Consider the following 23,372-nt stretch of genomic DNA (forward strand, 5'->3'; position numbering starts at 1 on the left):
CAGTACCCACTGACCTGGCAACATTGTGTGAGATGGAGGGATGGATGCTTAATGGCAGAGGACAGGGGACTGTGGAAGCAATCTGTTTGTGGTCACCCTCTTTAGGATTAAGGCATTTGGCAAAAGATAGACGGAGGTGCAAAAGGAAATAAATGTGCAGATGGTCAGGCATGTGAAGTGGAGCCAGGAGTCCAAGGCATGAGTAATATGTACAGGAGCGTATTTTAAAATGCAGTCCTCACATGAGCACTGTGATAATATACTACAGTAGTTGTTGATGGAGTGGAGAGATGTATGAGAGATGGAAGTGTGAGTTCGATGGAGGGAAGCCAAATGACAGAGGACAGGACAGTGTGGAGGCAGATTATTTGTGGCCACCCCTTACAGAATGAAGATGTCTGGCAATAGACAGATGGATAGCGCTGATGATGTTACAGTACAGTATTCTATCCAATCCGATATTGCACAGTCAAATGCACAGGGCACCAGGTCTAGGTTACTTAGTCCAGACATTTAAGGAGTGTGTGTTTGTTATCTTCATCATCCTGATCTTTTTTCCCCACCAAATGATGGAATGAGGTATGATCAAGCTTCTTAATTTCTTTAGTTAAGGAAGCTCCTTAATACCTCATCCTGACTGATTTATTTTTGGATGTGGATAGCTAATACTATTTTGTACATTATTTATACAGAATATGGTGATATTGGAATGATTTAAGTAACACAGAAAAGGACAGCAAGGTGTAATAAGCAAAACAAATCACATACGAAGAGGTGTTAGGAAGCACTCTTAACCTATGACAATATGGACCCAAGGAACAGTGAAAGAGCACACAATGGTAGAACTATCAAGAGAATGTCCTGTGATATGGGCTGAACAATTATTCACATGTCATTCAAGTCCCTGGAACTACCACTGACCATGTTCTTCTGGATTGGAACTAGATGGACTGCAGGAATCTGACCACCTGAGCTGAGCACACCCAGAGACCTTTGTCAAGGTTATGTCAATGGTTTTCGTGTTATGAAAGAGTGAGGTGTATGTATATTTGGTGAAGTATTAGGAGCTTGCATTACAGTGAGAGCAGTGTGTGTGTATGAAGTGAGTAAGTGTGTTGTAGTGTGTAGGGTGGCATTAGAGTGAAGTGTAATGGACTGTTTGAGAGTTGTTCTTTGTGGATGAATGTATTAGTAATGTGATGAGAAGGAGTAGACTGAGATGGTTTGGGCATGTGAAGAGGATGAAGGATGACTTTTGGGTGCAGAGAGTGAGTTGTGAAAGTTTAGGGTACGGTTGCAGGAGGCAGACCGAAAATGACCTGGGACAAGGAAATAATTTGACCTCAGGGATACAGGACTGAATAAAGAGACTACTAGAGATCGAGCAGTGTGCAGAGCTGCCATTAGGCCGACACATGCATGTTGGAACCTTTATAAATGAAACAAATTGAAGTGGGGAAGGGTGATGACCACATTGTTTTCCAGGGACAATATCTTTGAGAAGGTCAGTTTCTGGGGAATTTTTGTTTAATGGATGTTCATGAAAGTTGGTGGTCTGGGTGGAGGTTTTGGTGTGTTTGTGTACTGTATATATGTGAAGATAGTTCTGGTTGGAGGAGGAGTGTTTGCAACTCATTTTGTGTACAGCAGGAATTTGTTCCTTTTTTCATTGTGTTTGGGAATGGGCAGTATATTTTGTTCAATGAGTACTGAAAACTAGCAAAACAACCTAAATCTTAACAAGACAAGTGTTTCTTGGATGGTTTGGCTTTTCCACTTAGGAAGATACTTAATTTCTTGACTTTACAAATGCAGTGATGGGATGGATCCATAGGGTGGATCATGAACTGTTTCTAGTGTTACGAACTATCAGAAGTACAGTATTTTTTTTTATAAGTACTGTATTTATTTTTGTCCACCAGGGGCATTTAATTTCAAAATCCTTTACTGTTCTGCTAGTACACAGTCTTCCTTTTAAAAGGGTTTCTGGAAACATGTCACAACCCCTTGCAATCATTTCACATCTTGCAATGTTGTAAAGTCAGTTGAATTTTATAAAACCGATCCTTTAGCCAAGCCTGGTCTAACCTATCCCAGTTTGGCCTAGCCTAGCCTAACCCAGTCTAGCCTAGCCTAATCTAGCCTGCCCTAGCCTAACCTAATCCAGCCTAGCCTAGTGTAACCCAGCCAAGCCAAGCCTAACTTAACCTGATCTCTCCTAACTTAACTACAATGACATCACTCCATTGGCATCTTTCTCTAGTTTAGTGTTGCTTCCTCATGATGACTGTTTTTAGTGAAGGGGCAGATGAAGGCTGTTGTAATCCGTCCAGATAAAAGTTATACAGTATGAAGAAGGTTGTGTGCAATCCGTCCATTTCAGAAAGTTTATCCTAAGCTAAATTAAATGAGATTATGTAATCCATCCAGTTCAGAAATAAACTTAAATGAACACTATATATAATCCATCCAGTTTAATAGTCAGTCCAAAGCTGAATTTATTTGGGGATAAGAAGGAAGTAAATTTGCTCATTCAGGATGGAGGTAGTTACTGTTATGGTGTATATGCCATATAATCAAATCCATTTAAATGATACTGGTTTTCTCTTCAGTTCCTATACAGAGACTGACCATGATAAAGCTGATGTTTTCTATGGACTGGAAGGTAAACCAAGTGTCACAGCCAAATAATTACTGTACTTCCCAACTTTTGCTAGAAAGTGTATGAAAAAAAAAAAATGTATTATAGGCTATGTAACTGTTTATCAGCTTGGATCTATATACTGTACCTGTGGCTGAGTTACCTTACAACAATACAGAATATGGTAAAAGACTATTGAAACCACAGGACAGGAAGCAGGTAACAGAGTTATTTATTTATTTATTTTGTCTTTTTCTGTGCCGTACTTGGTGTTTTTTGTGTCTCGGCATTATGTAAAAGGGCAGTGATGTCCTAGTTTAAGTTAAATTTTGTGTTTTTTTCTGTATTCCTCAAGTGTTTAGGTTAAACTTTGTTTTTTTCTGTATTTTCCTCAGACTTAAACCCTCTTCTCCATCGCTGTTTAATTCAACCAGGAACTCTGTGTTGTTTGTCAGTTCAGCCTGTTGTCAAGGGAACTAGGGAAAACATACAGTAATTCCTCACTTAACACTGTTGATACATTCCCTGTACCTAATGTACTTTATTGTGGAAAAATCGCATGAAGGTTATGTTTTGATATGAATGGTTATCTTGTAAACTTAAAGGTCTTATTTACTACTTCAAATAAAGTATCTATGTATTTGTTGTTTTGGATGTATCTATAAGTATCAGATGTTGAAGTCCATATGTAATATAAAGTGATATACCGTGTGCAGAGATACATGTGTTATTCTCTGAACATCATGACCCTTTGGTAATAAGCGGTGATGTGTGGCATGAAAAAAATGTTGTGTCAGTGAACAGCTTTACATTGTATATAATAGTGAAAAATGTGTTAAGAGAGTACATGTCAAATCTGAAACTGCTTTACTGTCCTGATCCAGTTAATAATGAATCTAGTTAATAAGCAGATGTACAGTATGGTGATGCTAATAGCCTGTTACTTATTTTTCCATTTACTATATTTAATATGTATACAGCTCTTCTTAACCATCTTCAACATTAATTTACTGTAATATTTATACACACACATTCCACATACTGCACATGGCAAGATTTCTCAGTGTAGGCTTATACTTGGGGGTCATCAGAAAGTCCTGTGTAAGTACCGTCTCGCACCTTGGGACAGAGGTGTCTTAATCACAATACAGTTGTCAGTTTGTTTTGATCTGATGGAACTGGGCAACACACAGCTTGAATACTAAATCATGACTGCATGTAATTTAATGAGTGTGAGGCAGGAACGATTCTCCCTGGTTATTAGTCAAAGCTACCATCTAATCTGACTACACTTGGTTATCAACTGAACAGAAAAGGTTTTGTCAGTTAGACCAAAACACACTATGATCAGGGCGGACATTTGTTCAGCTCGGTGCTAAGTTATATATCTGCCATTTGAAATAAAAATCAGGAAACTTCCAGCTACTTTAATTCCACCTGTCTATCTGTTTGTCGTCAAATGTCTTAATCCCTTAAAGGTTGGCCACAAACAATATTGCCTCTATGTCACTCTGTCCTGCACCATTTTAATTAGTGTATCACCAAATAAACTCCATTACACATGAAATAGGAAAATATTACAGAAAAAAATTTTGCTCTGTCTTCCGCTGGTAAACTAGAGTATTAGCCAGATTAATTAAGGGTAGGTATTGGCCTCTGATGCTGGCTGTGGCACTGCATGACCGAAAACTGTCTGGCTGCTTCTGGGCGATTCAGACCTATGTGTGCAGCGTATATATGAGGAAAGTTTGGCATTATACATCTCTACTGGTGTGAGACAAGTGGTGCTGAAGCCAGACACTTCCCAGAGTGGTAACTGCGTGAGAGGGATGGGGATGAGAAGAGTAAGAGCCACACATATGGTCGTGTATGGTATGTAGGAGGATTACTGGGCCTGGGAAACAGGCTATGTCTATGCCCTGAGTCAGATTAAAAAAAAAAAAAAAAAAAATGAGGGTTAGGGGAACTGATGGCTCCTATCACTCCTCTTTTCCCATTCTTCTCACATATGATTATCACATAAGTGAATATCTGGCAATTGATTTGGTAGCACCTGTTGCAAATTTGAGGTCTGAACTGGTAGGCAAATGTATAATGCCGAGCTTTTCTCAACTGCAGTGTGTTTGAATCGCCAAGACGGAGCCAAACAGTTTTCAGTTACCACAAAGATGACTGCATTCACTTCAGTGATGTATGCAGTAATATATTTATTACTGCAACCACCAGATGATTTTATTCTTTGGGGAGACTTTGAGAACTGGAGCATTACATATAGACCTGTACAGCATTCTCACTGCTTAAGGAGGCACCCAAGCATCTCTTCCTTAGTGATTTATTTTTGGATATGACTGGTTAATATCCTTTTGTTCATTATTTATGCAGAGTATGATGATGTTTGAAGGATTTTTATTTATAACACAGAATAGGGCAGTAAGGTGCAATAAGCAAAATAAATTGCTTAGGAAAAGGTGTTAGGGACATTCTTTAATTAACGAGAATATGGATCATAGCCTTCACTCACCCCTTCACTACTAGAGGTCAGTTCTAAGTCAGGAAAAATTGTTTGGTGGTACATTAACATGAATACGTGAAGAAAATGTGTCATGGGACTGACAGCGATACAGTAATAATCCTTTTTTTTTCCAGACAGGGTTGCTCTGAGGGAACCGCAACTTGTACAGGGAAAGTAATACTGTACCGTATTATCGTAACCATAAACAGCACTGTATCTTTATTTTCTCCGTCCTTTTCCCCTACATGTCATCCTGTATTCCCAGTGTCTTCATTTCTGTCAACCTCTTAAACCCAAACATCGTATCATTTCTCTGTACCATTTATAAAGGCTTCAACATCCTTCAATGCGTCAGTCCTGGTCACCCAAAGGAGGCTCTTCATGGTGCTTGATCTCTGGCAGCCTTCCTGTTCAGTCCCTGTCCCCCTGAGGTCTCACTCTATGATCTTGTCCCACCAATTATGCTTTATATTTGCGCTATACTAAGTGATTTATTTTTCCAATTAAGAAAGTACCCTAATGGTGTGGGGTTAATGATGGCTATGTTTAATCCCTGTGTTAGAAAATTCTCCTGAGCTTAATACAATTGTCTATATGCAAGAATAAACCAAATAAGAAGCATACATGAGAATATTGCATGCATCCATCCATCATCCATCCAGTTTCCCATCATCCATCCATCCTTCGATCATCCATCCATCTATCCATCCAATCATCCAACCATCCATCCACCTATCCATCCAATCATCCATCCATCCATCCATCCAACCATTGATCATCCATCTATCCAGCCACTGATCATCCATCCATCATCCATCTATTCATCCATCCATCATCCAACTATTCATCCATCCATCCATCATCCAACTATTCATCCATCCATCCACCCATCATCCAATCCTGTACTGGCCACAAAAATAGGAGGGTAGGGGTCCGAGGCTAGGCTAGTTGGTGCATTAAGGCAAGATGTTGGAGAGGGATGCCTTCAGGCGGTGGCAGTGATATGGCTGGGAGGCTCCATTATCAGAGTACACAAATGTTCCTCAGTTCCCTCCTTATCCCCCCAGAAAGACGATGGTGGACGGCAAGAGGGGGAAAACTTCAGACTGCAGTCCACTGGGTTTACATTTCGGATGAACCTGGAGCTACAACAACTACGAAGGCAAGGAGACCAATCACTCTACCCTGAATAGCATTAGGGAAGCGGTAAAACCATCCTTAGACTTGGAACTTTTGAGCACCTTAATTCACTAATCCACCAGGCGTCCCCTTAATGATTATATGGCTTTAATCAGTAATAAGAATATAAACCACAAAGGAAGAATTGCCAGGATGCATAATAAGTCCATGAAAATACGGCTTTGATTCCATCTCTTCCTCGTTTCTTTTTATTGCTTCTCCTCCTCCTCCTCTTCTTCCTCCTCATTATAATTATTATTATTATTATTATTAACAGTCTTCTTCGTATTATTATTACTACTGAGTCACCTTATTATTATTATTATTATTATTATTATTATTATTAACAGTGGAAAAGTTTCTAGAGAAGGGAAAGAAGTTGTATGCGGCTTTCATGGATTTGGAGAAAGCATATGACGGGTGGATAGACAAGGATTGTGGAAAGTATTAAGAATATATGGAGTAGATGGGAAGCTGTTGAATGCTGTGAAGAGTATGTATGAGGGTGCTAAGGCTGCAGTGCGTGTGGATGGTGAACTAAGTAAATTTTTCTCTTTGAAGGTTGGGTTGAAACAGGGATGTGTCATGTCTCCATGGTTGTTCAATCTGTACATGGATGGGGTAATAAAAGAGGTACAAGGTAGGGCAGTGGATCTTGGAGTGGCCCTGGTGAGAGAGGATAGTGTTTGGAAACTCCCTGTACTGTTGTTTGCAGATGATACTGTGTTGTTGAGTGAAGACGAAGGGGAGCTGCAAGGCTTGGTGGATGAGTTTGGGAGAGTGTGTAAGAAACGGAATCTAAAGGTGAATGTAGGGAAGAGTAAAGTGATGGTCTTTGAGAGAGGCGAAGTCAGTGAATGTACAGCGAGGTTGGATGGTGAGGAATTGGAAAATGTGAGTACGTTTAAGTACTTGGGTAGTGTGATGAGTAAGGATGGAAGTTTGGAGGGTGAAGTGCTTGAAAGGGTACAGCAGGGAAGAAAGGTTGCTGGTTCTTTGAAAGCAGTGATAAGAAACAGGGAAGTGAGCATGGAAGTGAAAAAGTTACTACATGACAGTATTGTGATACCAACTCTAACGTACGGAAGTGAAGCTTGGACGTTGTTGGAAAGACACAAGTCAAGAGTGAGAGCAGTGGAAATGAGTTATTTAAGAGGAGCCTGTGGAGTCACATGGAGAGACAGGCTGACGAATGAGGATATAAAGAAGCGTTGTGGTGTGGATGTGGATGTGATAGGAAGCGTTATGAGGAACACACTAAGGTGGTTTGGCCATGTGGAGAGGATGGAGGGTGAAAGACTGACGAAGAGAGTGTATGTGAGTGAGGTGGAGGGGGGAAGAGGGAGGGGGAGGCCGAGGATGAGATGGAGGGATGGGGTGGAGATGTATATGAGAGAGGGAGGTGTGAGTTGGGAGCAGGGCAGTGAAATGGCGGGGGACAGGGCGACGTGGAGGCGTTTTGTTTGTGGCTACCCCGAACGGGATTGAAGCGTCTGGCAATAGATAGATAGACAGAACAGTCTTATTATTATTATTATTATTCTTGAGTCACCTTATTATTATTATTAACAATCTTCTTCTTCTCCTCCCGCTCCTCCTCCTCCTCCTCCTCTTAATCTTTCTCTCTACTTCTTCATTTCTCTTTCCCCACCTCTCCTCCTTTTCCTCTTAATCTTCCACTCCCCTCCTTCATTTATCTCCCCTCCCTCTCCTCCTTCCCCTCTCTTTATCTCGCCCTGAGACTAGGAAGGCTGTGGAAATTAATGTTTTGATTCGAGTATTTTTTTAAACATTGAAGGCTATCAGAGAGAGAGAAAGAGAGAGAGAGAGAGAGAGAGAGAGAGAGCGATAAACAGATACATGGATGGATTGATAGGAAGGTGGGTACCGTATGTACAATGTGTCGAGACAGCCAGCTAGACACACAGACAGGCAGATATATATATATATATTATGTATTTACCAAGCTCTTTTTATTTTTCGTTTTATTCGCCAGCAGTTTCAAAAGCCTGCAAACAAAAAAACAAATGACGCGCGAGCTGCACAATGTCAAGTTTTAGTTGTAAACAAAGACTTTTATTTAATATTACGGGTGCTGTGATGTGAACGGGATGACGCGTGGATTAATATTCTCTCTCTCTCTCTCTCTCTAAAACAGAAGGACGAGTGGATTCATATTCTCTCTCTCTCTCTCTCTCTCTCTCTTTAAAACAGGAGGACGAGTGGATTAATATTCTCTCTCTCTCTCTCTCTCTCTCTAAAACAGAAGGACGAGTGGATTCATATTCTCTCTCTCTCTCTTTAAAACAGGAGGACGAGTGGATTAATATTCTCTCTCTCTCTCTCTCTCTCTCTCTCTCTCTTTAAAACAGGAGGACGAGTGGATTAATATTCTCTCTCTCTCTCTCTCTCTCTCTCTCTTTAAAACAGGAGGACGAGTGGATTAATATTCTCTCTCTCTCTCTCTCTCTCTTTAAAACAGGAGGACGAGTGGATTAATATTCTCTCTCTCTCTCTCTCTCTCTCTTTAAAACAGGAGGACGAGTGGATTAATATTCTCTCTCTCTCTCTCTCTTTAAAACAGGAGGACGAGTGGATTAATATTCTCTCTCTCTCTCTCTCTCTCTTTAAAACAGGAGGACGAGTGGATTAATATTCTCTCTCTCTCTCTCTCTCTCTTTAAAACAGGAGGACAAGTGGATTAATATTCTCTCTCTCTCTCTCTCTCTCTCTCTCTCTCTCTCTTTAAAACAGGAGGACGAGTGGATTAATATTCTCTCTCTCTCTCTCTCTGTCTGTCTCTCTCTCTTTAAAACAGGAGGACGAGTGGATTAATATTCTCTCTCTCTCTCTCTCTCTCTCTCTCTCTCTCTCTCTCTCTTTAAAACAGGAGGACGAGTGGATTAATATTTCTCTCTCTCTCTCTCTCTCTCTCTCTCTCAAAAAGGAAAATACAGGAGGCAAGACAACGTTGGCTGTAAATCGTATTACGAACTTTTGCCTCCGACTGTTTTTTAGAATTTACTACAACGGTTAGATTAGCTCAAATTTTCAAACGTAACTGCGTAGGTGGGATGTAGCTCTCCTCCCTACCCCCACTCTCTCTCTCTCTCTCTCTCAATTCGACCCTCAATCTCCATTCCAACCCCTACTCTCTCTCTCTCTCTCTGCAACATGTGGAGACTTTCACACACTATCCTGAATACAGTCATACTTTCTCAATCATTTTTCACACGTTATCTTACCTACGTCCTTCATAACATCTCCCCCTCCCTTCTTTCTCCCCCTCCCCCTTACTGCGCTTTCTCTATTTTTGTCTTCTCTGCCCCCCCTGTCTGTCTGTCCCCCCCCCCTGTCTCCGTCCCTGTCTGTGTCTGTCTGTCTGTCTCTCTCTCTCTAGGGCTGCCATATCTGAAGTCAAAATACCGGACGCCTCCGCTGAATGCCATGCTCCCGCCCAACATAAACTTTGGGCTTTTGGCATTACGAAACCTTTATATATATATATATATATATATATATATATATATATATATATATATCTCATCAGCCGTTTAAGTATCCACTGCAGGACCGGCCTATCCCGACCAAAGTGGGGACGATACAGCCAATGTATCTCTACCAAGTGGCTTAGGCTGTCTGGTAGAGATTGTATGTAGGGTGAGAAGTGCTTGTAAGTGTAATTGTAGTGTTGGTGTGGCTTCCAAAGTTTATTACCCCGGCGGGCCGCGAACCCTCGCTCTCCAGTGTGCGAAAACGCACACTTTATCACTGTGCCACAGAGGCTGCATATATATATATATATATATATATATATATATATATATATATATATATATATATATATATATATATATATATATATATATATGTGTGTGTGTGTGTGTGTGTGTGTGTGTGTGTGTGTGCTACTGTACTGGATCCATCCATCCATGATCCATCATCCTGACACTTAAGATGAGAGTGACCAGCCTCACTCATCCCTGAGTGGCATTACGTGAGCAATAACCCCCAACCAACCCTTGGATATAAACCTGCACAGGCTCACTTCGATTGGAGCGCTTTCTTTAATCTTTTTACAATAGATTGGAAAACAGGCAAAGTACAGAATTGGTAAGGGTATGACTGTAAAATGCAACAACGCCTTAGATGCAGGATAAGATCATAAGAATAACAAATGCTACAATGTAAAAATGAAAACAGCCAATAATTGTGTGCATTTACCATTTATTTTATGGCTATAACAGCACTACGTATGAACAAACAAACAAAAAAAATCGTGGCTGAACAGCAGGAAAAGGCGGGACATTTTTTGCTCTGCTAGCACTAAACCAGTCAAGTTGGCAACACTTACCAGCTGACGAAAACAACGAAAGTCTCTCTCTCTCTCTCTCTCTCTCTCTCTCTCTCTCTCTCTCTCTCTCTCTCTCTCGTCATTACAGAGTTTAATAGTACATTAAAAATTTCGCATGAAGTAATGGAAGCTGAAATTCCGGACTTTTGGAGAACTTTTAAAATTCCTCCCCGACGAAGAGTTTGACACCTAAACGCAGGACATGCCCGGGAAAATCCAGACGTATGGTAGCCCCCCCCCCTTTCTCTCTCTTTCCCCGTCTCATTTTCTCTTCCCCTCCCTCCCTCCCTTGCTCCCCTCTTCCTTCCTTTTCTCCCTCCCTTTCTGCTGCTCACCTTCTTTCTCTCTCTCTCTCTCTCTCCCTGTCCTCATTCCACATTTTTTCCCTATCCTGCATACTTCTCACCATGACTCTCTCTATCTCTCCCTCCCCCCCCTCTCTCTTTCTTTCTCTCTCTCTCTCTCTCTCTCTCTCTCTCTCTCTCTCTCTCTCTCCCACCTGTCATATCGCTCAGAACTGTCCCACAATGAAGACCTACTTACACTCACTCCTACTTACGTGCCTCTGCTTACTGGCGGCTGGCGGTAAGTACTTTATCTGTCTATCTATCTATCATCCATCTAGTGCCAGACACCTTAATCCCGTAAGGGGTGGCCACAAACAAATCGCCTCCACGTCACTCTGTCTTCTGCCATTTGTCTGCCCTCCATCCAAATCACATTCACCTCTACCATCTCTCCATCCGTCCATCTCATCCTTGGCCTCCCTCCTCCTCTCTTTTCCCAGTCTATCTATCCATTTATTTATCTATTGCCAGACACCTTAATCCCGTAGGGGGTGGCCACATCGCCCTGTCCTCTGCTATATGTCTGTCCTTCCTCCAACTCACGCACCCCTTTTGCATATATCTCCATTCCCCCATCTCATCCTCGGCCTCCCTCTTCTCCCCCTGCAGCTACAAATATTTTCCCACCTTTTCTAACACACCATCCTTCCTTCTAACGCTTCTATTCCTTTCTAACAGCCAAAGATAGACGAAACATGACGAAATATTACGAAAAAAATAGTAAAATTTCTGAGATGCATGAAAAACACACGAAGTCCTAACACATTTTTCTATGCGATTTATTTTGTTTATACTACCTTTTTTCTGTCCTCTTCTGTGTTACACAAATCCTTATAATATTGCCATACTCTGCATAAATAACGTACAAAAGGATATTAACCAGCCATATCCAAAAATAAATCGCAAAGGAAGAGGTGTTGGGGAACTTCCTTCTAACACCCCTTTCTACCACACCATCCTTCCTTCAAACACCTTTCTAACACACCATCCTTCCTTCCAATACCTTTAACACACCATCCTTCCCTCTAACACCTCTCTAACACACCATCCTTCCTTCAAACACCTTGCTAACACACCATCCATCCTTCTAACCTCTTTCTTACACACTATCCATCCTTCTAACACATTTCTAACACACCATCCTTCCTTCTAGCACCCCTTTCTAACACCATCCATCCTTCTAACACCTTTCTAACACACCATCCTTCCTTCTAACCTCTTTCTAACACACCATCCTTCCTTCTAACACTTTCTAACACACCATCCTTCCTTCTAACACCTTTCTTACACCATCCAACCTTCTAACACCCCTTTCTAACACACCATCCTTCCTTCTAACACCTCATTCTAACACACCATCCTTCCTTCTAACACCTTTTTCTAACACATCATCTTTCCTTCTAACACCATCCTTCCTTCTAACACCTTTCTAACACACCATCCTTCCTTCTAACACGTTTCTAACACTATCCATCCTTCTAACACTTTCTAACACACCATCCATCCTTCTAACACCTTTCTAACACACCATCCATCCTTCTAACACCTCTTTCTAACACACCATCCATCCTTCTAACACTTTCTAAAACCATCCATCCTTCTAACACCTCTTTCTAACACAATCCATCCTTCTAACACCTTTCTAACACACTATCCATCCTCCTAACAACTTGCTAACACCATCCTTCCTTCTAACACCTCTTTCTAACACACTATCCATCCTTCTAACACTTTCTAACACACCATCCTTCTTTCTAGCACCTAACACACCATCCTTCTTTCTAATACCCCTTTCTAACACACCATTCTTCCAATATTTCTAATCTTTCTAACAGCCAAAGGAAGGAGAGTTCTTTCTTTTAACACATTATCCTTCTAACATCCTTTCTAACAAACCATCCATCCTTCTAACACCCAAACACACCATCCTTCCCTCCAACCTAACACCCCATCTAACACCCCTCTCTCTCTAACAGCCGCAAACGGGAGAGTCATCACGGGAAAAATCAGTTTGCGGAAGGCAGCGAACGGCAACATCGCGTATCCCTCTACATTCACCCACACACCCCGCCGTCAGATCACCAAGTCTCTCGTCCTCAGCAATGGCCTGGACTGGGGCGTCTGGGGGCCCGTGGAGTACTGCCCTGATGGGAGCTTCGCCGCGAGTGCAGAGGCGAAGGTAATGTCATCGTGGTGATTCAGTATGGACGGTGGGCCTTGGCGCCGGAGTGGTGTGATGGGACTTGTGTTTTTTTATAGGGTGATCGTTTTCTGGAGGTTTGGTTTTGTGGGGAGGGGAGCGTGTGTGTGTGTGTGTGTGTGTGTGTGTGTGTGTGTGTGTGTGTGTGTGTGTGTGTGTAATCTGACCTGTCAACGATGATGATAATGGTGGTGATGATGATGATGATGATGATGATGATGATGATGAGGAGGAGGAGGAGGAGGAAGGAGGAGGAGGAAGGAGGAGGAGAAGGAGAATAATGATGATGATGATGATGATGATGATGATGATGACGGTGATGATGATGATGATGATGATGATGATGATGATGATGATGATGATGAGGAGGAGGAGGAGGAGGAGGAGGGTGGTAATGAAAATGATGATGATAGTTTTTATGATGATGATGATGATAATGAACCAAAGCATTCTTCGAAATCAATACACCTTTTTCAAATCACCGACGTCATCTTTTTCTCTCATATTTTTCCTCCTTCAAGTCGATTCTGTCCAGCTTAGAGAAAAAAAAAATCGTGCTGAAGAGGTGAAAGAGAGCTATTTCTAATCCCTCCAGCTGGAAAACGTCCTCCAAAGCTAAGAGAGAAAGATAGAAATAGAAAAAAAAAAATTGACTAAAAAAAAAAAAAGGAGTTTGAATTTCGCGACTATAAGCACGTAGGCGGAGGATAGTACGCTCAATTTTTTTTCCCCCCTATAAAAATCCCCGCACGTGAAGGGATCGGACTCTGGAGGATTAATTAGCTTTATTTTGTCAACAGTGCCTCTCTCTCTCTCTCTCTCTCTCTCTCTCTCTCTCTCTCTCTCTCTCCGAATAATTACAAGAAACGCTATTGGTTTATTGGAAGGAGTTCGGTTACACGTACTCTCTCTCTCTCTCTCTCTCTCTTTCACACACACACACACACACACACACACACACACACACACACAAACCAATTAAAAGAAACATTATTGGTTAATTGGGAAGGGTTCGGTTACGTACTATTTCTAGACGTCCCCCCCCTCTCTCTCTCTCTCTCTTGATATGAATGTATGTATGCATGTATGTATATATATATATATATATATATATATATATATATATATATATATATATATATATAGATATATATATATATATATATATATGAATTGATGGATGGATGGATGGATGTATATATGGATGGATGGATGGATGTAGGCTATGTATGTATGTATGTGTGTATTTAGGTATTGATGGATGGATGTATACCCAGTAGCATATGTGTGTGTGTGTGTGTGTGTGTGTGTGTGTGTGTGTGTGTGTGTGTGTGTGTGTGTGTGTGTGTGTGTGTGTGTGTGTGTGTGTGTGTGTGTGTGTGTGTGTGTGAGGTTAGGAGGAGGTTTTACTGTGGCCTTCCTGTTTGTTTTTTTATGCAAGGAAGGAGGAACCAAAGGCCAGAAGCCCGCAAACTGTTCCCTCCAAGAATAAAACAAAAACAAAATAACAGACAGCCAAATTCAAGACCTGTTCATTTCGAAATGCCTGGACACAATACGTTTGAAAGACTGGAGGTCATAGGCAGTAGCAAATATAGACAGAGGGAGACAGTTCCAGAGTTGACCTGTAGCATACATGAAGGACTGGGAGTAACGGTTAACTCTTGCATTAGAGAGTTGGAGAGAAAAGGGATGAGAATTTGCTGCTTGACGGGTGCTACGTGCCCGCCGTAGTGGTGGAGAGATGCAAGCAGACAGTTCAGAGGAGCAGTGACCATTGAAGTAGCGATAGAAAAGAGATAAAGATGCAACAGTGCGGCGAAGAGACAGAGGTTGAAACTAATGAGCAGCAGGACTGGGAAAAAGATATACAGATAGACAGACTGACAGATAGATAGACAGATGGACAGACAGACTATATACGTGAGTTCGTGTATTTCATTTCATCTACACTTCTTACAAAGGATTTAACTATATTCATCTGTCTGTCTTCTCAGTCTATCCATCCATCTATCCATCTGTCTATCTATCTGTACTGTATATCAATCTATCAGTGTAAGCCAGGCAAGTAATCTTAACATGAACTATTCGTATGGGACAGTTTTATCAGTATCTTATCTATCTGTATCTGTCTACCCATCTATCTATCTATCTATCTGTCTGTTTATCAATCAATAAATCAATGTATCTCTGCGCTTATCTGTCTGTTTGTCCACCTATCAATCAACAAATCAATGTCTACTTATCTATCTATCTGTTTGTCTGTCTGTCTACCTACCTATGAATCAATCAGTCAGCAAATCGACGTATCTCTGTATCTATATATCTATCTATCCATCCACCTATCTACCTATCCACATATATACCAATCAATTAATCAATGAGTGTATCTATATATATACCTGTTTATCAATCATCTGTACGTATCTATCTATCTGCCTATCTATCCATCTATCTACCTATCTATCCCTCTATCTATCTATCCACAGTTCGAGCCGTATGGAGCCCTAGACACGGACGAAACAGCCCTGAACGCCGTGAAGCTGTACTGCGTTGATGGCAACTTCTTACCCACGGGATATGTAACCAGCACAGAGGGTGAAAAAGGAGACTGGCTGGGTAAGATAGATAGAGTGATTGACAGACAGGTGGAGGGAGAGATAACTAAACAGACAGATATAGTTAGACTGATGGATGGATAGAAAGATAGATAGATATAGGTTGATAGAAAGATGAGAAAGAAATTAACAAAACAAACAACACAAAGAGGTATCTGGCCAAACACAGAAAAGTTTTATAGTAAGAAACACACACTTAACAGAAAATAAAGTAGACAAAAATGTATATCTAGACCGACAGAGAGACAGATAAAGAAACACAGACAGTCAGATAAACAGTTAAACAGACAGAAAGACAAGACAGAAAGATAGCTCAGCATCAGAAGATAGAAATTTTGAATGACAGAAAACAGATGGCGTGTTAAACTGATAGCGTGAAAGTTAATTACGTTGTATTTAATTTGACTTGGCCCCAAATTACCACGCCTCTACCTTGAATACTGAGTTGTAACAAGAGATCAGCACTAGAATTTGATGCTAGTCACGAAGATGTGATACGGAAAGGATGTAGAGCCGTAGCATTGTCTTTTTCTGCCACTTAGCCACGGGATATGAGAAGCAAAAGGAAGAAAATCTAGAACTGTATTTAAACGCACTGACAAAAATACTCGTGGAGTTAGCTGGATAATCTGACAGAAAAAAATAGCAAGTTAGACAGCCTTAAATACACCCAGACAGAGAAACAGGCCTAATTCCTTCTTCTGTCCCTTCTACAGGAATGCAAAACTGCAACCAAGGGTACATAACAGGCATGAGGGGCAAAGTGCTGGAGGAACAGGGCGTCTTAAGCGACGATGTGGCCGTTCAGAATCTACAGCTCGAGTGCGACTATGGGGTTCAGATTCTAACGCTCGTTGAGAATGAAGAAAGACGAGTTATCAATATTCCGATTCCGAAGGGGCAGGAGGAAGAGGCCCTACAGAAGATTGTCGTGGCTACAAAGGGTCCGAAGGTAGGTTAAGGACTGCTGAAAAAGATTTAAGATTGCTGAGTTACTAAATTGTGACTTCAGGATTCAGATTCTAACACTCGTTGAGAACAAACACAATTGAGTTACTGATATCGCGAAGGGATTGGAGAAAGAGGCCTTAAGGAGGATTGTTAAGACCAAAAAGGGCGCGAAAGTAAGTTGAGGATTGTTGAAAAGACTGCTCGAAGTAACTGAGATCTGCTAAATTACAGAGTCTAACACTCACAGAGAATGAATGGAACTGGAAAATCAATATTTCGAAGGGGGAGGAGGACGAGGCCCTAAGGAGGATTGCCAAGCCTAAAAAGGGTGTGAGGGTAAGGTGAAGAATTTTAGAAAGGCTTAGAGAATGCAAGCTGAATTTGAAAGCTGCTGTCTTGTGAATTTGGGATTCTGATTCTAATGCTCGTCATGAATGAACGCAACCTCGATAATGTTACTCCGAAGCAGCAGGTGGAAGGCTGTCAAGGCTAGAAAGGGCACAAGGGTATGATAAGGACTGCAAGAAAGCCAGAAGCCTGCTGACAACTGCTGGTATTTGCTATTATGTGGCCAAGGGATTCAGATTCAAGTGTCCGTCAAAAGTACATGAGACTACGCTGTTGAGATTCTGAAGGGGTACACGAAAGATGCATCAAGGGTCAGATCTAAAAATGGCACAATGGCAAGTGGAATGTTGCTATAAAGAATTGAATACTGCTGGAAAAGGCTTAGATTTATTGACTTCAACTGGGACCATGGGATTCAGATGATAAAACCAACTGAGAATGAGTGCAGCCAGTGTCAAGATTTTGAGACATGGGACTTTCAAAATTAAAACGGGAACAAGGGTAAGATGAACGACGTTTGAAAGGACTGAAAGGGAGCGAAAGTTCAAAGATGTACAAAGTAGCTAAAGGTCAGTATTTGAAATCTACCTTATTCCATCTTCGCAATTGAAATTCTAACTCTTGTCAAGAAAGAAGGAACCCGAACTGTTAAATATTACGAAGAAGCGTCCAGATCAGAGGCGTTAGGGAACTTTGTAAACTAAACAGATTTACGCGGGGAAGTCGATGGTAAACAAATGTCGGAATGTTATTGTCGTACCCTACTTTTGAAAATCAACATACCTTTCGAATATACCGGATGTCCAATAAACACCGAATCTGAAATGAAGCGAAAAAACATATATATAAATGTCCTGTAATAGAATGGAATAGTTGGCCTTAGTTTCCATATTTTTTTTCTTCTTTGTCATGACCGTTTTAGAAAATTTGAAATTGTTTACTGAAATGATAACGGTTCTTGTTCAGAATTTGTAACTTGTGTATTTAAACGGTAATGAGTTTATTTATTCTGACGATTTAGACTAGATTTAATTTTGCTCATAGCTAATTTCTACTCTCTCTCTCTCGCTCGCTCTCTCTCTCTCTCAGATCGCTAGTGGGCAGTGGGGCGAGTGGTCAAGCTGCCCCGACGAATCTGCCGTCTGTGGAGTAGAGGTCAGTTAAAGATATCTCACTTTCTTTATTATCTCTCATGGTTAGGCAGAAATAGCTCACTCTAACTCTTACTTTTCAGACGGACAGCCTGCTTTAGTCGCTCTCTCTCTCTCTCTCTCTCTCTGTACACCAAGACCTGCATTCTCGTAACCCAAAGAGGCTCCCAACACCTCTTCCTTAGCGATTTATTTTTGAATACGGCTGATCATTATCCTCTGAACTTTATTTATGCAAAAGTATGGCCATATTGGAAGAATTTATGTGACACAGATTAGGACGGTAAGGTGTAAAAAGCAAAATAAATCCCATAACAAGAGGCGGAGGGATTTACGTGACACGGAAAAAGGCAGTATAGAGCAATATGCAAAATAAATCACTTAGGAGGAGGTGTTAGGGAGCCAAATCCTTATTATTCTTGAAAGTGAGATGAGCAACACTCCCAGAAATATTCCTGGATTCGCCCTTGTCTAAGCTGCTACTACTACTATTATTGCTACTACTTCTACTACTACTACTACTACCACCACCACTGCTACTACTGCTACTGTTGCTACTACTGCTATACTACTACTACTATTGCTACTACTACTACTACTACTGATGATGATGATGATGATGATGATGATAAGAATAACAATAATAATAATAATGATTATAATAATAATAATAATAATAATAATAATAATAATAATAATAATAACAACAACAAAATAATACCAGAAATAAACAATCTCCAAAGCACCCAGACCTGACTCAGAAACCAGGTCACCGGATTGAAAAAGATCACCAGGTATTTGCACACCTGAAGCCGGTATGCCCAAAACTCCGTCAGAAGGCAGTCTTAAGGCTGGCCTGATATGAAACATTAAAGGCGGTCCTACGGCTGCTTCTAAGGCCCATGCACGACGACCTCTGGCTTTGTCTTAAGGCTGACTTAAATTTAGCGCATTGGTTTTTAGCTAACACTGGCTTTAAGTGTAAGGAATGATTAGCAGGAAATCTTGTGCGTCAGCTGAGACTAGCCATCAGACGGCACGACACACAAACCTTGTTACTCTGTGTCTGTTCATGTTATCATCCGCAAGGTCAGTGTCAGCCAAGTTCTTATTACATTCACCAATGACCAGTGACCTAAGAACAGACACACACTTTCTTTGCTCTTTCGAAAACCTCTTTACATTTTCTAATGGATAAACGCTGTGTGCAGCTGAGGCCACCGTAACACTAGATTATCCTGCCGTTTTCTAATAAGGACACCATCATCACTACTATCGTATGCTAAATTACCCCTTTGTTTCTTACCTGCTTGCCTGCTGTCACGCCACATTCTTTAGGCATTCTGATTTCCCTACTTTAGGCATTCTGTCTTCCCTAAACAATGGGTTACCGAACCTTATTTTCCTTTGTTGAGAATACCTACACACTACTTGCACTAGTAAGTCCCTTAAACGCCTGGTGTGACCATATGGTTAAAGCAAAATCACAGTATAATTATAATCAGAGGAAACCAAACCAAATATATATAACTAAACAGAGATGTAAAATAGTCATATATCTTTACAATACAAACCACTAATAAAGTATTTAGGTATAAAATAAAGAAGTACACATCAACTTACTCTTTAGTGGACACCATGTCTGCCACTTAAAAATATGTCTTCACTACATGACCTGCAGTGAACTGAGAGGGAAGAATCACTATATACCAATGCTGGTCAGAATGGGTCGGGTCTAAGCCCATACCACAATGTATAATTAATCTGGTGTTGCCATGTAATTTGTAAAAAAGAAAAAAAATGTAGAACAATGTAGACTGTGACTATATGGTTGCGCCAGGAGTTCAAGGGATAGGAGGGTTCAGTGAATCCCTGAAACCTCCATTTCCTTCGCAAAGCACGATCTAGTCCACAGGCGACCACCAGCACCATACCGAGATAAACAACAACAAGTCTGGTTCGGTTTGTGCTGCGGAGAATATAAGATCGGAGTTACTTTGTTTACGAGTCAGTACGGAAAGCCTGCGTGCATGGCCCTTAGTGAGTTACGGCCCACCCGACTTAAGGCCGCGTGAAGCCTCAAGGCCGTTTGTGTATACGAGCCCAGACTCATAAATTCTACCTGGGTGATTACGTCAAGGCTGTGATGTGAAGTTGGGCGATTTATCACGCTCCTGGCCTGGGTGGTGAGGCAAAAACCGAGGAGTTTGAAGGGCGTAGATAAACCGCAATCAGGTGGCAGTGTGCAACTCTGTTATTGCTTATCGTTTTCTGTTTTTACCTATTCTTATGCACTAAAATGTAAGTTAGGTTCGTTTGTCTGTCACACTGTCAGGTTAGGAAGGTTTGTTAGTCATCTGGGTTAATCTGTCAGGCTGGATTAGGAAGAAATTTTATGAAAGGTTGAAATTAGGCTAGGCTTGCTTGCTTAGAATCAGGCTAAATCGGTATGTTAGGCACTCAGGTTAATCTGTTAGGCTGGGTTAGGATATGTGAGGGAAAGATCGTGGTGCAGAGAACCCTCCCTCCCTTCCATGGCACTTCTTCGTGACTAGCATCGTATTCCGGTGCTAATCGATCGTTATACCGAAGCGTTCAAGATGGAGGGATGGCAATTTTAGGTCACGTGAAGAAGAGAGAACAATTTTTCGAGTTATGGATTATTATTCTAGATTTCTTTCACTACACGTATCTATCTATCTATCTATCTATCTGTCTGTCTATCAACATGAATATCTTTACATTCTCCCCTAACTAGAGTATGTATACGTGTGTGTATGTATATATGAATTATAATCTATATCCATCTATCCATCCATTCATCTATCAAACCGTCTATCCATCATTCCATTACCCACTGACTCACACACTCACTCGCCTATCAACCTACCTATCTACCTACCTACCTAGCTATCTATCTATCCATCTATTCATCTATCAAACCGTCTATCCATCATTCCATTACCCACTGACTCACACACTCACTCGCCTATCAACCTACCTATCTACCTACCTACCTATCTATCTATCTATCTATCCACAGACGAGGCTAGAGGACCCCAGCCTGATAGTGGATGACACAGGGGTGAACGACGTCTCTCTCTTCTGCTGCGCTCTCTACCCGCAGAAGGACGAGGAGACGAAGGCCGAGGAGGAGGTGGTGATAGTGGTAGAGAAGACCGTGGAGGAGGAGGCTATGGTGGAGGAGGAAGTAGGGATAGAGACGATGGTGGAGGAAGTAGGGAAGGAGGTGGTGGAGGAGGAAGTAGGGAAGGAGGTGGTGGAGGAGGAAGTAGGGAAGGAGGTGGTGGAGGAGGAAGTAGGGAAGGAGGTGGTGGAGGAGGAAGTAGGGAAGGAGGTGGTGGAGGAGGAAGTAGGGAAGGAGACGAAGGAGAAGAAGAATGAGGAGGAAGAGAAGATGAAGAAGATGATCAAGAAGAAGAAGGAGGAGGAAGAGGAAGAGGAGGAGAGTGATGATGAGAGTGATGATGATAGTGATGATGATGATGATTAAGAAGTAGACAGAGGAGGAGGAGAAGGAGGAGGAGGAGGAGGACGAGAGTGATGATGAGTAAGAATAAGAAGGAGGAGGAGGAGGAAGAGGAGGAGGAGAAGGAGACCAAGAAGATGAGGAAGTGAATAACATCATATATAACAACAGCAACAACAACAACAACAATAATAATAATAATAATAATAATAATAATAATAATAATAACAATAACAATTAGTTAAAAAATTACAATAACATATATACTTCTTTCTGTATGGACAATGAGAGTTGTGTATGGATTAAAATAATAATAATAATAATAACAATAACAATAATAATAATAAAAATAATAATAGTAATAAAGAAAACAATAACAATACCAATAATAATAATAATAATAATAATAATAATACACCAAACTCTCTATGGATATGGTTCAGTATGGCTATTCTCTGTATATTACATTTCACTCGGTAAATTCTGATATATAGAGGAAGGAAAAATATTTTGGTTTTGTCAATATTCAATATATATGATTCTGAGAGATTTTTTTGGATTTTTATTATACCTGATTTCATTTCCAAACATCGTTATCATCATTATCATCATCATTATTATTATCATCATCATCATCATCATTATTATTATCATCATCATTATCATCATTACCATCGCCAGTTTAATAATCATCCTCACAATTATTTATGTATAGGCATGTACGTATGTATGTATGAATATATGTATGTATGTATCAAAACCCTCACACACATCTCTGGATGTGTACGTACACATGTATGTATGCAGAAAACTACACACGAAAGCTGTATGTATCCATGCTTGTATGTGTGTACAGTTCAGTATGTGTATGAATGTATGTATGTATAATATGTATGCATGTGTGCATGTATGTGTGTATGTATGTATGTATGTATCTGTACTGTATTTACGTATGTATGTATGTATGAATGTATGAATGCATGTGTACTTATGCATGTATGTGTATATATGTGTATGAATGTATGTATGTATGTATGTGCACGTATGTATGTATTCATGTATGAATATATGTATGTACAGTATGTACGTAAGTATGCATGTGCACGTATGTATGTATTTATGTATGAATATATGTATGTACGGTATGTACGTGAATTCGAAATAACCACACTACACTGACCAACTCTCTCTCTCTCTCTCTCTCTCACTCTCTCTCTCCGGGCAGTGATTAATATAGTGTGGTATAAAGTGTGTGGGTGTTTTTATGTATACCTTTTTGATGTGTGTGTGTGTGTGTGTGTGTGTGTGTGTGTGTGTGTGTGTGTGTGTGTGTGTGTGTGTGTGTGTGTGTGAGTGAGAGAGAGAGAGAGAGAGATGGTGTGAGCCGCGTATAGACAAATGGTTAAACTTCTAACAATAATGAGAGAGAGAGAGAGAGAGAGAGAGAGAGGCATCAATACACTCAATGCGTCACTGGGTAGCCATTCATCCATGTAGACTCTCGTGTTTATTGATGTGTGTGTGTGTGTATGTACGCAGCTATGAAAACACTGATTGATACACACACACACACACACACAC

General features: G+C 40.8%; 1 protein-coding gene across 1 annotated transcript in view; it reads left to right on the top strand.

The window, feature by feature from the left end:
• Positions 1 to 1,248: 1,248 nt before the first annotated feature.
• The window catches only part of LOC145392935 (vitelline membrane outer layer protein 1 homolog), a 26,232-nt gene continuing 4,108 nt past the window's right edge, over positions 1,249 to 23,372 (top strand). The window contains exons 1-7 of the mRNA XM_080267223.1: positions 1,249 to 1,268; positions 2,613 to 2,665; positions 13,010 to 13,212; positions 15,723 to 15,852; positions 16,568 to 16,725; positions 18,240 to 18,305; positions 21,345 to 21,539. Of these exons, the coding sequence (XP_080123349.1) occupies positions 1,249 to 1,268; positions 2,613 to 2,665; positions 13,010 to 13,212; positions 15,723 to 15,852; positions 16,568 to 16,725; positions 18,240 to 18,305; positions 21,345 to 21,539 (825 nt within the window). The remainder of the gene's footprint in view (positions 1,269 to 2,612; positions 2,666 to 13,009; positions 13,213 to 15,722; positions 15,853 to 16,567; positions 16,726 to 18,239; positions 18,306 to 21,344; positions 21,540 to 23,372) is intronic.

This window comes from Coenobita brevimanus, chromosome 23 (genome assembly GCF_032717465.1).
Source record: "Coenobita brevimanus isolate Jiangsu-jjx chromosome 23, ASM3271746v2, whole genome shotgun sequence".
NCBI classification, from domain to species: Eukaryota; Metazoa; Arthropoda; class Malacostraca; order Decapoda; family Coenobitidae; genus Coenobita; species Coenobita brevimanus.